The sequence below is a fragment of the Micropterus dolomieu genome, linkage group LG19 (assembly GCF_021292245.1).
Source record: "Micropterus dolomieu isolate WLL.071019.BEF.003 ecotype Adirondacks linkage group LG19, ASM2129224v1, whole genome shotgun sequence".
Classification (NCBI taxonomy): domain Eukaryota; kingdom Metazoa; phylum Chordata; class Actinopteri; order Centrarchiformes; family Centrarchidae; genus Micropterus; species Micropterus dolomieu.
Window position 1 is genome coordinate 5,035,145 of NC_060168.1, and position 13,547 is coordinate 5,048,691.

The 13,547-nt window shown below is 43.1% G+C and overlaps 1 protein-coding gene across 1 annotated transcript; it reads right to left on the reverse strand.

The window, feature by feature from the left end:
- Positions 1 to 1,422: 1,422 nt before the first annotated feature.
- fbxo38 (F-box protein 38) lies at positions 1,423 to 13,544 on the reverse strand. The gene is made up of 16 exons (XM_046031351.1): positions 13,442 to 13,544; positions 11,195 to 11,408; positions 10,747 to 10,880; positions 10,235 to 10,398; positions 8,522 to 8,687; positions 7,854 to 8,129; positions 7,398 to 7,491; positions 6,992 to 7,122; positions 6,622 to 6,792; positions 6,240 to 6,382; positions 5,377 to 5,596; positions 4,709 to 4,900; positions 4,381 to 4,575; positions 3,185 to 3,916; positions 1,906 to 2,006; positions 1,423 to 1,545 (listed from the first exon to the last, which is right to left on the reverse strand). The coding sequence occupies exons 2-16, from the start codon at positions 11,326 to 11,328 to the stop codon at positions 1,423 to 1,425; spliced, it is 2,976 nt and encodes a 991-aa protein (XP_045887307.1). The 5' UTR covers positions 11,329 to 11,408; positions 13,442 to 13,544.
- Positions 13,545 to 13,547: the final 3 nt, after the last annotated feature.

Genomic DNA, 13,547 nt, shown 5'->3' on the forward strand with positions numbered 1-13,547 from the left:
TATGAATGGGCTATGGGGTAGGGTGGCAAGACGGAAGCCTTTTCTTACAAAGAATAGAACTTTTTGGCCATAATTCCTAAAGGTATTCCATACCCGCAGTGAAGCATGGTGGCGGCAGCATCATGCTTTGGGGCTGTTTTTCTTCAGCTGGAACCGGGGCCTTAGTCAGAGTGGAGGGAATTATGAACAGTTCCAAATACCAAGCAGTTTTGGCACAAAACCTTCAGGCGTCGGTTAGAAAGCTGAAGATGAAGAGGAAGTTCACCTTTCAGCACGACAACGACCCAAAGCGCACATCCTGGATTTTGGACTTCACCAGAAGAAGATTAACGTTTTGGAACGGCCCAGCCAGAGCCCAGACCTGAATCCGATTGAACATCTGAAGAGGCTTGTGCACAGGCCATGTCCTCGCAATCTGACAGATTTGGAGCGCTTTTGCAAAGAAGAGTGGGCAAATATTGCCACTTCAAGATGTGCCATGCTAATAGACACCTACCCAAAAAGACTGACTGCTGTAATAAAATCAAAAGGCGCTTCAACAAAGTATTAGTCTAAGGGTGTGCATACTTATGCAACCAGGTTATTTGAGGGTTTTTATTTTTCCATTTTTCCCCCCTCGAAGTTTGTTTTTCTATTGAATTGTTCACATTAAAGGTGGAAAAAGTTCTGACATGATTTATCTTTGTCTCATTATTTTACATCATAAGAACCTGCCATTTTTACAGTAAGTAAGTATGTCTGCTAAACTGAGCAGACCTTATTAAAACAGGCCAGCTTTACACTGGATATTCATTCATTCAACATGGCAGACTGTGTTGATGACATAGTGTCATTTTTATTGTGTAACTGGAATCATATTTGTAACTTTATTATTAGGTCTCCTTATGAAAGGTTAATTCAGTAACTTATACCGTATGGCACTTCCTGGGAAGATTGATACATTATAATTGTTTCTGGAAGATTATGGTTTTGGTAACCCCTAATGATTCATCAGATCATTACTACAATTACAAGCAAATTTAAAGATCCAAGCGGCTTGGAACTGAAGGTAGTGCAGCTACAATCTTAACATTAAAAATTCAAAACATCAATACTAGAGGACAAACTGGACATGTATACTAAATGTATTAATATCTAGAGATTACAATCAAAGATCATGTAGCAACCAAACAGGGTTTTTTTTTGTTGTTGTTTTTTTTTTTTATAGTTTACAAAAATTGCATATTTTGTAGTTGGCTAGATTTCTTCTCTAGAATCTACCTCTCACATTTGTACTATGGACAGTGGAAAAGTAATAATCAGAGCATAAATGGAACCAACATCATTTCCTTGATTAAGAGGGTTTGGATGAGTTTTAGTACATATTTAGTCAAAGTGATGCAAAAGGAAAACTGAGAAAACATCAACATGAGTCATCAAATATCAGTGTGTCTGTGTGTTACCATGAATGAACATCATCTTGGGGCAGTCTTTGAGGACCAGGTCAGTGATTCCACAGTTGGTCAGTGTGATGCCCACCAGGTTCTTACTCTTCAGAGACAAAATCTGCAGGAGCAAAAGCATCTCAACATGTCAACAATTCTAACAAAGGATGCAAAGTTTATACCTGTTAAAGCCAATGTTAGCAGCCCCTCACATGTGCACCCCGGCTTTTAGATAACAAACATGAAGACCAAGATTCTCCTTCTGAGCCCCACCTGCAACACTCTGGCTCCCCCCAGTGGAGAATAACTGCTGAAAATCACTTTGTACAAGTTTACTCAAGTAAAGTTTTGCATACTGTGTATGAATTCATATAAAAAGTATTTACACCCCCCCACCCCCCCTTGGACTTTGGATAACTAATTACACTTTAACACTGATAAACAGTGACTATTAGACAATGACAAACTCCACAGTGTGCACCTGTATGTGGTCGTCCTCAGTGACGGGGTCTGAGGTGCTTGTTGATTTATCAGCCATTCGTTTCCTCCTTACTGCTACTCGAGGCCTGGCTCTCGAAAGATCTACACAACAAAAGCAGCAAAAAATATATCACCTTAAACAATGCAAAGGTGAGTAACATATTCACATGAAACCCACTACCAACAAGCAGGCCAAACAGAAATCAACTATTTTCACAGCAACAATGTTAAAGCACACTCCATGGATTTAGCATTGCATGGAGGGTTTGAAAGGAAAAAAGGATCCATCGATGCAGCAGAACCAGAGATGTTTTTATTTCACAGTCTTCTTCCTTGTCAAAACATTACCCTCAATAAAACTCACCTGCCAACTGTTCAGTCGGACAATCAGGTGAGTTATGCTAGCAGTAGCTAATGTAGCCTATTTGATTGCTTCAGCCCCAGCCGACGCCGAATTGGTGACATCACTTGAGGACATTCATCAGACCTCACACCGAAGCCGTCATACTACTTTAAAACATGCACCTGAAACCCACGCAACTATTAAAACTCACACTCGCAGTTGTCATGCTAATATGTTTAAAATGATTAAGACACAAAATAAGATGAAATTTAAAAATGGGAGTTAGAGCATCTGCATGGTCCTCCAAACACACAGTTCACACCAGGTGTTTATTTCCAGACAAGCCTACTTTACTGTCATTTATGATTGGCATTCTGCTGCAGGGCATGGGGCAGACTAATTACTAACCGTTCTGTAATGTGTGTTGATTTTTAGTTATGTGTGATTCCTTGATTTACACTCCTTTTCTTTCTTACTTTATCTTGCTATCATTTATGAAAAAGTAGTCTTTCTGTGGATTACAGTGCAAATATGAGACGTGCCCATCTTTAATTTATTTATTTTAATGGTCTTATTTCTTTTTCATGATTTCTTTTTTTGTGTTCGTCCTACTTGGGACACTGATAAGGATGGGGATCTTTTAAGGGTGCGTTAGATATCATAATATGGCAGTTATACATTTTATCTCAGAGTGCTAAGAGGTTATACTTCCAAGGGGTAGGAAATGAAAAAGAGTGAGCCGTTTAAGGAAACTCCCTTTCACAAAAAGTACAGTGCATAAAATAATAAAACATAATATTTGATGAAATATTGAAATAACGTCACTAACGTGAAAGCACAGAGCCAAGCCTGTGCAGCTAAACACAGCTTTAGTTGCACTCCGAGTGTTCATACGCTAAAGAACACATTAAAAGTCTGTTAGTAACTTCAGTCTTACCCGTCTCAGGTACCAGGGACACAGAGGACATACGGGTGCAGGATCGGGTCAAAGGTCGTCGAGGAACAAAGTCCTCATCTCTGGCCTGACCCTGCTGTGAAGCTGAAACGGCAGCAGAGGCAGACCCAGCAGGGCCAGGTTGTCTCTCTCCCTGTCCAGCCAGCAGTACTGGTTTCCTGGGTGCATGGTTTACAGCAGCATCTCTGGGCTCTAGACTGTCTTCACCAGCAGGACCAGAGCTCTGCCTCGCCCCAGCCTCTCTTGTGCAACTGTCCCCAGTCCTGGCTCCAGAGGGGCCCTGTGTACCGTCATTAGTCCTGCCAGTTCCTGTAGCTCTGTCAGTGGTTGTGGTTGCTCTGTGGGTGGTCCCCGCCACCACCCTCCCACATCCACCCACCTGTCTGTGTGTGGCTACCATAGGTCCAGCTCTGCCCGCAGATCCAGTCACTGGTCTAACTCCGGTCCTTGCGGTTGCCCCTGGGCTCCCAGTGCCCCGTACTGTCCCACTGTCAGCCACGGGTCTTGCAATGGTCTCCCCAGCCTCAGTAGTAATTCCTTTACTGCTAGTCCTCCTGCTGTTCTCAGCAGCAGCCTTCATGTCTGCCTTGATCTGTTCACTGGTCACCTGACAGCTCTTCTCACAGCTGCTCTCTAACACCTGAGCCTTTGTGTGATCTACCGAGGCTGATACAGCCACATAGTTACTCCGCCGCAGGGGAGTCTTTCCTTTACCTGGAAACACACACACACACACACACACACACACACACACACACACACGTTACACTTCCATTCACTCCAGAACTAACTAAATAATACATTTGTTAAAAAATGTTCAACAAAAACCCTGGTAAACCAAGTTCTTGTGCCTTTATATTTTCAAGGGCCGGCTGTCGTATAAAAGGTAGAGCAGGTTGTCCACTAATCAGAAAGTCGGCAGAGGTAGAGACTGCTTTTTAAAGACTTTTAGGGATAAGGTTACAATTAGATTAAGGTTAGGGTAAGGGTAAGGAGCTAGGAGTGCTCAAGAGTGTCAATGAGAGGTCCCCACAGGGATCAAAGACAAACATGTGTGTGAGTGTGTTTCGCCACATACTGGAAAAAAAAACATTTTTTTACTCTCTACAATTTTTTAACTTATATCCCCTCATACTGTTGCACATCGACAACCCAAATGATATGCTCATCAAACGCACTGTTGTGACTGCCCGGTGTGTTCTGTGTTGTGCTGACACCTTCTGTACAGGAAGCTGGCTGCTGCAAACAGGAAGCTGGCATTAGCCTTGAAACAAGGCCTTCTTCTTCCTCACTGTCCGAGTCTGAAATGACCAGCGGGGGCTTGGGAACAGAGGCACCAGCTGGTCTGCACTGCTGGACTAAACCACTGGGACCTGAAGATGGGAAGGATAGATCAGTAGACGTCATAACGTAATAAGAAAAGCTTTCCAATTCATAAGAAGGGTAGTAAGAGCACACACAGTTTGTCTTAACCTCCGCTAATGATAAAAAAGAGCAGCTCCTTACCTGCTTGCTCCTCATCAGGAGCCTGTGGTGTTCCAGCTGGACGACTGGGCCCTGGAGACACATCAGCTTCTTCCACTCTCACCTCCTCTTCTGCTCCTTTCAGCTCTATCTGAGGATCAGCCCCCATGTTCTCCTCCTCCAACATTACCTCATCATCATCATCGTCCTCCATCCCATTTACCTCCACTGGTGCTGTGGAAACAAACATAACTTCTTTACTTACTGTCATGAGTAGGTTATGTTTCAGGTTCCATTTGTTTATTTGTCTGTAAACAGGATCGCTCAAAAAGCACAGACTAAAAGCAGTCTATTTAACATACAGTGGTCAGATTTCTCGTGGTTGCATCTGGCTTTTAGGTGGCACAACACTACCATGTGAGAATTAAACTGCCATAACTCAGTGTTTATGAGCCTGACTCACTTATCATTTAGCTCACTTCATCTTTGTACTGGCTGAGAGACAATACCACCAGACTGGACTCCTGTTAGCCCTTGCCATGTTTCTATAAAAAGGTTTTTCTAAAGATTGCTGGCAATAATTTGAATCTGAAATAAAAGTCCATAACAAATGAAAATGTGAAAAAGTGAATGGATGTAAAAACTTAAGATGGTAATGAGCTGCTGTGATTTCTGCTGCTCCACTGACTAAGACTGCGGGTGGGACTTGCCATTGGGCTGCTGCTGCTGCTGCTGCTGCTGCTGCTGCTGCTGCTGCCTTTGGTTGTTGTTGTTGATGTTGTTGACAGGTGGAGGAGCGGGAGGCAGGTTGGCCTCATTATTGTGGTGGTGGTTGTTGTTGTCGTGGTCATTGTTGGAGTTCTGATTGCTGACCAGTGCCGAGGACACACCAATACCAGTTCCTGCACTCAGGCCCACCCTGGCACAGCCCTGACACACACACACACACACACACACACACGATGCATAATATGCATTAGCACATACACTAACTTTCTTAAGCACCTCATACCTGCCAATCAACCATTAACATGAGAAAAGATTTCTTTGTTGCTGTTACTTATAAACTCTGGGTTTTCTGCTCTCAGTTACATTCAGTCATGGCGAGCTGTTGAATCTGTAAAGTAGTACTGCTGACACCAAGCCAGCACTACAGCTCAACAACAACAACAACAACTCATAAAGCACCATGCACGTGCTTCACAATCAATGCATTTTAAAGCAACGGCATTGGTAGGCCTGCACTGTGATACCGGAAGTGTTGACAGTGACACGGCCAGCCAACATGTAGTTTTTCTAAAATTACAATCAGACATCTGTGTCAGTAGGTTGTTTTAAAACACTGTAAAGGCAAAATTGTTTTTATGACATGTTTAACACACCTCAATAAAAAAGGGAAATGGCCCAGAAAGCGAGGGCTGACAAAACAACTTAATGACGACATTTCCAGCAATTGAAATAAAAGTAAGAACAGACACTAAAGGATGATGGGGGTAGGGTATAGGTGGGTTCTGAGTGCATGCTGTGTGTGTGTGTGTGTGTGTGTGTGTGTGTGTGTGTACATACTGAATACCTTGGGTGGTTCTCTAAACATCTGATCCAGACAGATAAACTCCAGACTGGGCAGTAACTCTATGAACTGGGAGAAGGATTCCAGTTTGATGGCATGACAGCGAACCAGAGTGAGATCAACAAGACGGCTCCATCTGGACTGATCTGAGGACAGGAGCAGGCACAACATAACAGCTACTCAGAGCTCTAAATTAAGACTCAAAGAGCGAGAGACGATGATGATCTCATTATTGAATTGTACTAACTATATATGAACGTTCTACCTGATGTAACAAACTGAGCTCGCCACAAACATATGGACACTAGTATTAGAGCCATGTCTGACTGTAGCCAAGTACCAGTGAGGATTCAAGTGGAGAGAGTGAGTCAGGAGTGGGTTTTACCTGTGATCCAGTGGTGAGGGTTGTGCAGGTGTGGACAGTTGTAGATGAGGAGGTATTTAATATTAGTGAACACCTCATTCACCACCTTTATGCCAATATCAGTGATGATGCCGGGGTTCTCAATGACATCAGCCAGACCGTACTTCACCAGCTCCGAATGACTCAACTTACCTGCCACACACACACACACACACGATGTTGCATTTTTTTCCCACACACCTGTAATCTAAACTTATAAAATTCAAGTCACCAGAATCTGACTTTTTTTCCCTGTACACCATAGATTTTTAAACATCGTCAGAACAGAAAGGTTGTTTTAGTGCCCAGTGTCCTCTGAGACTGGTGATGATATCTGAGAGGAGGAACTAACATTGCAGCAGGAACTCATCCACATATCCCAGATGAAGCGTCTCAAACTGAGGGAACTCTAGTTCAGCCATTTTGAGAGCTGAGAAGACTCCATCTTTAGTGAGTGAAGGCTGGATCCGCAGCTCATGGAGCCTGTTAAACACAGAAATCAGCATTATATCTGTGTTTATGTTGGTCCATTAAGCCATTTAAACAATATTCTGCCACTTTAATCCTTGAATGTTAACAAAATCATGTTTCCTTACAAGAAACGACCACAAGTAAATGTTATAATATATGCATGGCAAGATAATGCAGGGAATGTTCTTCATTTACTTTGTTACAGACCACTTTGCAAGACTGAACAGTGACTAACAGCGTGTCCACAAGATGCCAATGAAACTGGCATTTTAAGCTGAAGTGAGCACCTGCGAGCAGCAGTGATGATAAGGTAGCCCAAGTCCACTTCCAGAGCGTTCTTACAGGCTCCAAACACAATGGTGTGGAGGTTCCGAAATCCTCCTAGAGACAAACATTCACAGCATTACAGACAACAAACACATCTTATTAAGTTTGGGTGCATTTGTCAGCATTGTAGTTTGATATCTGAAATCCTAACTGGTATTAAGAGGATGCAAATCATCTGTCATGACTGATTACAAACAACAGTGGAAAATAATTGTCAACATTCTCAAACAGCTTGTAACAAAAAATGACCGTCAAGAAATGCCAAGACAAAAGCAAAACCAACACTGAATGAATCCAATGTGCATTGTCAGTATGCCCACAATGTGAGAACAAGTCACTCAAGCACTTCAATAAAACACACATTACTCTGGTAGAACCAACACTTTGGGATGTTTAGAAACATGTGCTCTCCTCACCTGACCTCCAGCTATCCTCCACCACATGTTGGATGAGCCCTCCCAGGAAGGGAACTCTCACCAGCTCCAGCTGCTCCAGGTTCCGGGCTGATGCTAAACCGGTAACCAGGGGAACATATTTGAGCGAGTTGGTTGGCCCTGCACAGTTCCGCATGACAAAGGTTCTCAGGCTCACACACAGAAAGTCCTTAAACGGCTGTGGTTTGGTGAGACGGACCCATTTCAGGTAAAGGTGGCGCAGCATGGACACACAGGGGATCTCCGGGACATTCACACCTACAAACAAACAAACACTATGTGAAGTACATCAAAACAGCCGTGGTATTTGGGGTGGTGATGGGGCAGTGGATAAGAGACATGCCTTTGGTGTGAGAAACTTGGGTCTGAATCCACTGTGACACACCATTGTGTCCCTGAGCAAGACACTTAACCCCTAGTTGCTCCAGAGGCGTGCGACCTCTGACATGTACAGCAATTGTAAGTCGCTTTGGATAAAAGCGTCAGCTAAATGAATAAATGTAATGTATTTTTAAAACTAGAGGTGACAATGGAGCCAACAGGAACACTCTTCAGGCCTGTGTATTATTCACCACAAACTCATGCACTAACAGGAATGAAGCTGACTTCAGCTGTAGCGTTGAGGCAGTGGCAGGAACCGTTCTACTTACCCACTAGATGTAGGGTCTGGATCTTTGCAGTTATGGGGATGGTCAGTTTGTTCTCAGCGGGAATGGGAAAAGACCCGTTACGGTTGCGGAACTTTCCTAGTATGTGAACCTGAGGCATGTAGTTCCATATGGCTTCCACCAGCTCCAGATGGGACGTCTCCACGCCCTGAAATGAAGTAAAAAACAAAAAAAATGTTGTTGAAGGTTCACTTTCAAGCCCCTATTCAACCTCATCTTGCAATTTTTCCTCAGTGGATCGAGTTTGCTCTGATGTAATGGCAATAGCTCACACCGTGACATGCAGGTGAAAGCTCTGGAGAAATCTAGTATGTGTGAACATCCTACTTAACCTTGGAATCAGTAGTTTGACAATGGTTAGCGTTGTGTTTTTGTTAACAACACATACACTGTATTATCCTGAGTTTGATAGATGGTACAGGCCAAAAAAGCATATTGATCAACAGCACAGTTTGTGTTTCATGTGGAAGATAAAAGGGCTGTCAAACATTTCTCAGAGTCTGATCTTACTCAGGTATACGGTTAGCCGACATGCACCTCCTCAAAAATGTAACTACACGTCGAGTTGACGCTGACCGTAAGCTCTGTGATTGGTCGGCTGGGTAGCCTCGCAATGCCTCCGAGCCGACCGGAAGTACCCCGCGCTTTAAAGTAACATTTACTAGCGGCCAAAACGGTGGCTGTAACACAGTGAATTAATACACAGGTGCTGGTCATATAATTAAAATATCATCAAAAAGTTGATTTATTTCAGTAATTCCATTCAAAAAGTGAAACTTTATTATATTCATTCATTACACACAGACTGATATATTTCAAGTGTTCATTCCTTTTAATTTTGATGATTATAACTGACAACTAAAGAAAATCCAAATTCAGTATCTCCGAAAATTAAGACCAATACAAAAAAAGGATTTTTAGAAATGTTGGCCAACTGAAAAGTATGAGCATGTACAACACTCAATACTTAGTTGGGGCTCCTTTTGCCTGAATTACTCAGTCTGTATGGAATGAATGTATACATTATATACAAGTTTCACTTTTTGAATGGAATTACTGAAATAAATCAACTTTTTGATGATATTCTAATTATATGACCAGCACCTGTATTTGACCGTTGCAACCCGAGCGAAATGACTTGTTTCGCTATCAGAATGTGATCCATTCGGTTGGCAACATTTGAAAAGGCTACACCAGCCGCACGTTTACAATTTTACCCCCATTTACGTTAATGGAGCGCTAAACCGGAAGTTAGCCTGCTCGGCTGGCAAAAGTCAACACAGTGGATGCTGTAGCACTACTGCTGACTGGACAACTAATTGCAGAATGACAGACACACCTACGCACAAGTATAAATGCATGGTTACGTGCGTACCCTACGCAGGAGTATAAATGGGCCTTAAGAAGGCAACAACATTGCTACAATCTCAGTTTCTACAAGTAATTTGAACTTCTTTCAGCACCTCTACACTCTGTACGGTTTTTACATTCCTATGGGGCAAAAACAGACTGTTGAGTGCCACAGAATACCAAAATTATGCAGGCCATTTCACTAATAATGACACCAACAACCAAAGAGGAGGAGCCAATCAGTAGAATCACACTGTACATTTGTAACCTGCATGCTCCTGGCTCTGTGAGATGTATCAGTGGACCTCTCTGCAGCAGGATAGCATTTTCACACTAAATACTGACCAGCAGATTGGGACAGGCTTGTAGTGCCTCCAGGACTCCAGGTATACTGAAAGCCTCGTAGCCCCGGACTCGTCTCCTCTCCAGGTATCGAGGGTGGAGGCCATAAAGCTGCTCCAGATCTGGCATCTTCTTCAAAAGGAGCAGAAAGCTGCTGTCTGTAAAACCTAACCCAGAAACAAAATAAACACCATTAATCAGTATTAACCATGCCACTTTCAACCTACCAAACTCTTCCCAGACCACTTTGCTTTTCAAATCACTGCAGTGGCTCTCTGCTGCAGCTGACAACCAGTGCAAGACTCTAGTACTGATCTAACACTACACACAGCGCCACCATTACTATCTGCCTCTGCGGTCCACCCTGTCGCTCAAAGACCCTGCAAACTTGTCTCCATCAAAGCCCTTCTCTGTTCTGGTCCTACTGGGGTGGAATGAGGAGCAGTCCTGTAGCACTGAACATGCTCTGTGTTTTTTGTTTATTGGGGTGCTGTGGTTGTGCTGCAAGCTCTTACCTGAAGGCATATACTCCCACCAGCGACCAGCACACAGATCCACTACCTTGACTACTCGTAGGTACAGAGTTACAGCTTCACGAAGCTTTCTGGACAGACACTCCATACACATGATGTCCTTCATGGGAAGGTACCTATGAAACAAAACAATCTTCAAACTTTCAAAACTTCCAGCACTGCAATGTTACAAATCATAAAGCACATCTGCTTTAAGGCAGGTCTGCATTTTTCTATGACTTTTTAGGTATATCAGACAAATATATTTACATAAAGGGGAATTAAACTGTACTGTGTTGGATTTTTTTCATCTGTGAAGCTGCAGATATCCTACTCATGGTAATGGTCATGCAATATAATGACAATAAAAACACATGCTGTAGACCCCCACCCAGCCCTGGAATGTATTGTAAAGTACACAACACAATGGTGCAGCTGGAGGGCTGTGTACCTGAATATGTGACAGAGGACTTCATGGGACAGCTCATTGATGTAGTCTTTGGGCTCACTGGGTCTCAGGACCAGCTCCCCTCCACCGCTGCCCCCTACAGGTTGGAGTTTAGAGGCCTTTCTTCTAGGACCCATCGCGACGCTGCTCAGGCTATACACACACACTGCCTCCCTCCTGCAGCATGGAAACTATTTCCCAGGCCTGGACCTCAGTTCTGGACACAGAGAAAGACAAGTTAATGGGAGCGAGGGAAGAGGATACAAGGCCCTCTCGTTTGCCTTATTGCATGTCTCCTCGCTCCTCGGGAGACTGAGCTGTTGTGATCTGCATCTCGACAGTGGTGAAAATACAAACAGGAATAAAAGTACAAGTATCAAGCCGGTTAGGTTGAGATTGTATTAGTTTCTGACTCACCTCACTTCAAACCTGATCAACAAAGGAACCATAAAACATTGTTTTTTCTATTCAGGGCCTGTGATTTCCACTTTTAAAGATTTTGGGTTGTGTAATGTATTTTAATGAATCCATTTTAGTATGTGATGCTGAAAATCCCTGTGGGTAGAACACATTTCAATGTGAGATGGATTTAGGTTACATAATTTCAACTTTCCCTAAAACTTTTATGTCACTTCTATGTCATTTCTACACATGACAAGACATTCCCATCATTACATGGATTATTGCATTATTTATTTGCAGATAGAATATAAATAAATGCTAATGGTGCTGAACAATGAATCAAAACAATCTAAAAATGATGCTGCTGTATTTTTACTGAGGTCTGTCCAAACAAGCATGTTCCCTTACATCTGGAGAAAATGATTTGTAGGCCAGGGCGTCTCAGCAGCAGCACAATGCTGCATTTATAATGGCACATGACACATTTTACCTAAAACAGTGGAGCTCCTTAGCCATTTTGCGATTCTGATAACATTTCAATTCATGGCTCAGCCATACGTGGGAGTGACTAAGATGTGGGGAAGTTGCAAGTGAAGGACACCAGGAGACATTTTAGATATGAGACGCACACAGAGAGTGCATGACATGCAAGCTGCTTCTGTCTGTCAATCTATTCAGGACAGGATGTCATTCATCTGCTTTCCACATGATAATCACATCCAATCACATGATAATCACATCTGCTCACTGGTGCCTGTGCAGTCTTCAACTGCATGAAAACTCCGCCAGTGTCCATCATCACTCTAGCAGTCATCAGTAAATATGAACCTCCTTTTATGTCTGGCTGCCTGGACACTGCTGCACTTCAACACTCTCTGCTGGATTTGATTTCTCTATGTGATCCCCAGTAATGGAAGAGGAGAGCAAAAAGCAAGAACAAAATGATCCTCCACATAAGCGGCTTTTGCTCTGTAGATCTCCACCAACTCCAAAGACACTCATTTGGCTCTCCCGTTGCTAGACACTTAACTGTGTTCACCAGTTACTCAGTAGCTTTGTGTATCTGCCATCTGCTTATTTGTAGTTAAATGCAATTTGCAAATTGGAGTTGGTGTGCGGGCATTGCTTTTGTCACGTGTATTCTCTGACCAGGTGCTGCCCCGTTTAAAAGGGGAACTCCACATTTTCATACATGAAGATCAGTCACGAGGAGTACCACTCAGTCTAGGAAAACACTTGTCAAGTATGAGAAAATAACCCTGGTGATGTCATAGGGATGCCATCAAGGGGCTTACAGACTACGCATTTATAGGGTCTAAGGAAAGATGCATTATGGGAATTGCAGGGTCCAGTGTCTTCGGAGCACGAAGTGTGCCTTTAGGTGATGCCAGCCAGATGTACTTCGTTGCAAGACCAGTATGTGAAGGTTAGGTCTAACAGGAAAACAGCTTAGTTATGGCAGAGTACATAACCCATGTCACTGTAGCGTTAACGTTGGCTGGGAAGCTTTGAGCCAAAGCATAACAAGACAAACAGCGTTATTCATGTTAGCCAACTGACAAACGACAGTGCACCGGTATCCAAAGAATGGCCAGTTAAACGTGTACTTACAACGTGAGAACTAACATTAAAACTGGAGAAGCCCCATTATTCCACATCTGTCAAACTCGCTGAACGTTTTCATGCTTTAAAGTTAACCTGGTCTTTGTCAAAGCTAGCTTACTAGTTAGCATAGCCAAAGCTAACAGTGTACACAAAGACAAAACCACACAATTAAACAATCAAACCAGCACGCAGACTAAAGTAGTGTAGCATTTCCCAAGGCGTTTAGCAGTGGTGCTAACATACCAGTATTTTTCTATGAAAGCCGCTGTGGGGTTGCTCTTCTGCCATCCTGCAGTGTTTGCTAAGCTTCGCTCTATCACTACTACTACTTCTTCTTCTTCTTCTTCTT

Coding starts and splice junctions, on each gene's coding strand:
- fbxo38 (XM_046031351.1), bottom strand. CDS start 11,328: ATGGGTCCTAGAAGAAAGGCCTCTAAACTCCAACCTGTAGGGGGCAGC. Junction 8,688..10,234: donor AAGCCTGTCCCAATCTGCTG/GTCAGTATTTAG, acceptor ACTTCATTTCAG/GGCGTGGAGACGTCCCATCT. Junction 5,597..6,239: donor TGTTTAGAGAACCACCCAAG/GTATTCAGTATG, acceptor TGTGTGTGTCAG/GGCTGTGCCAGGGTGGGCCT.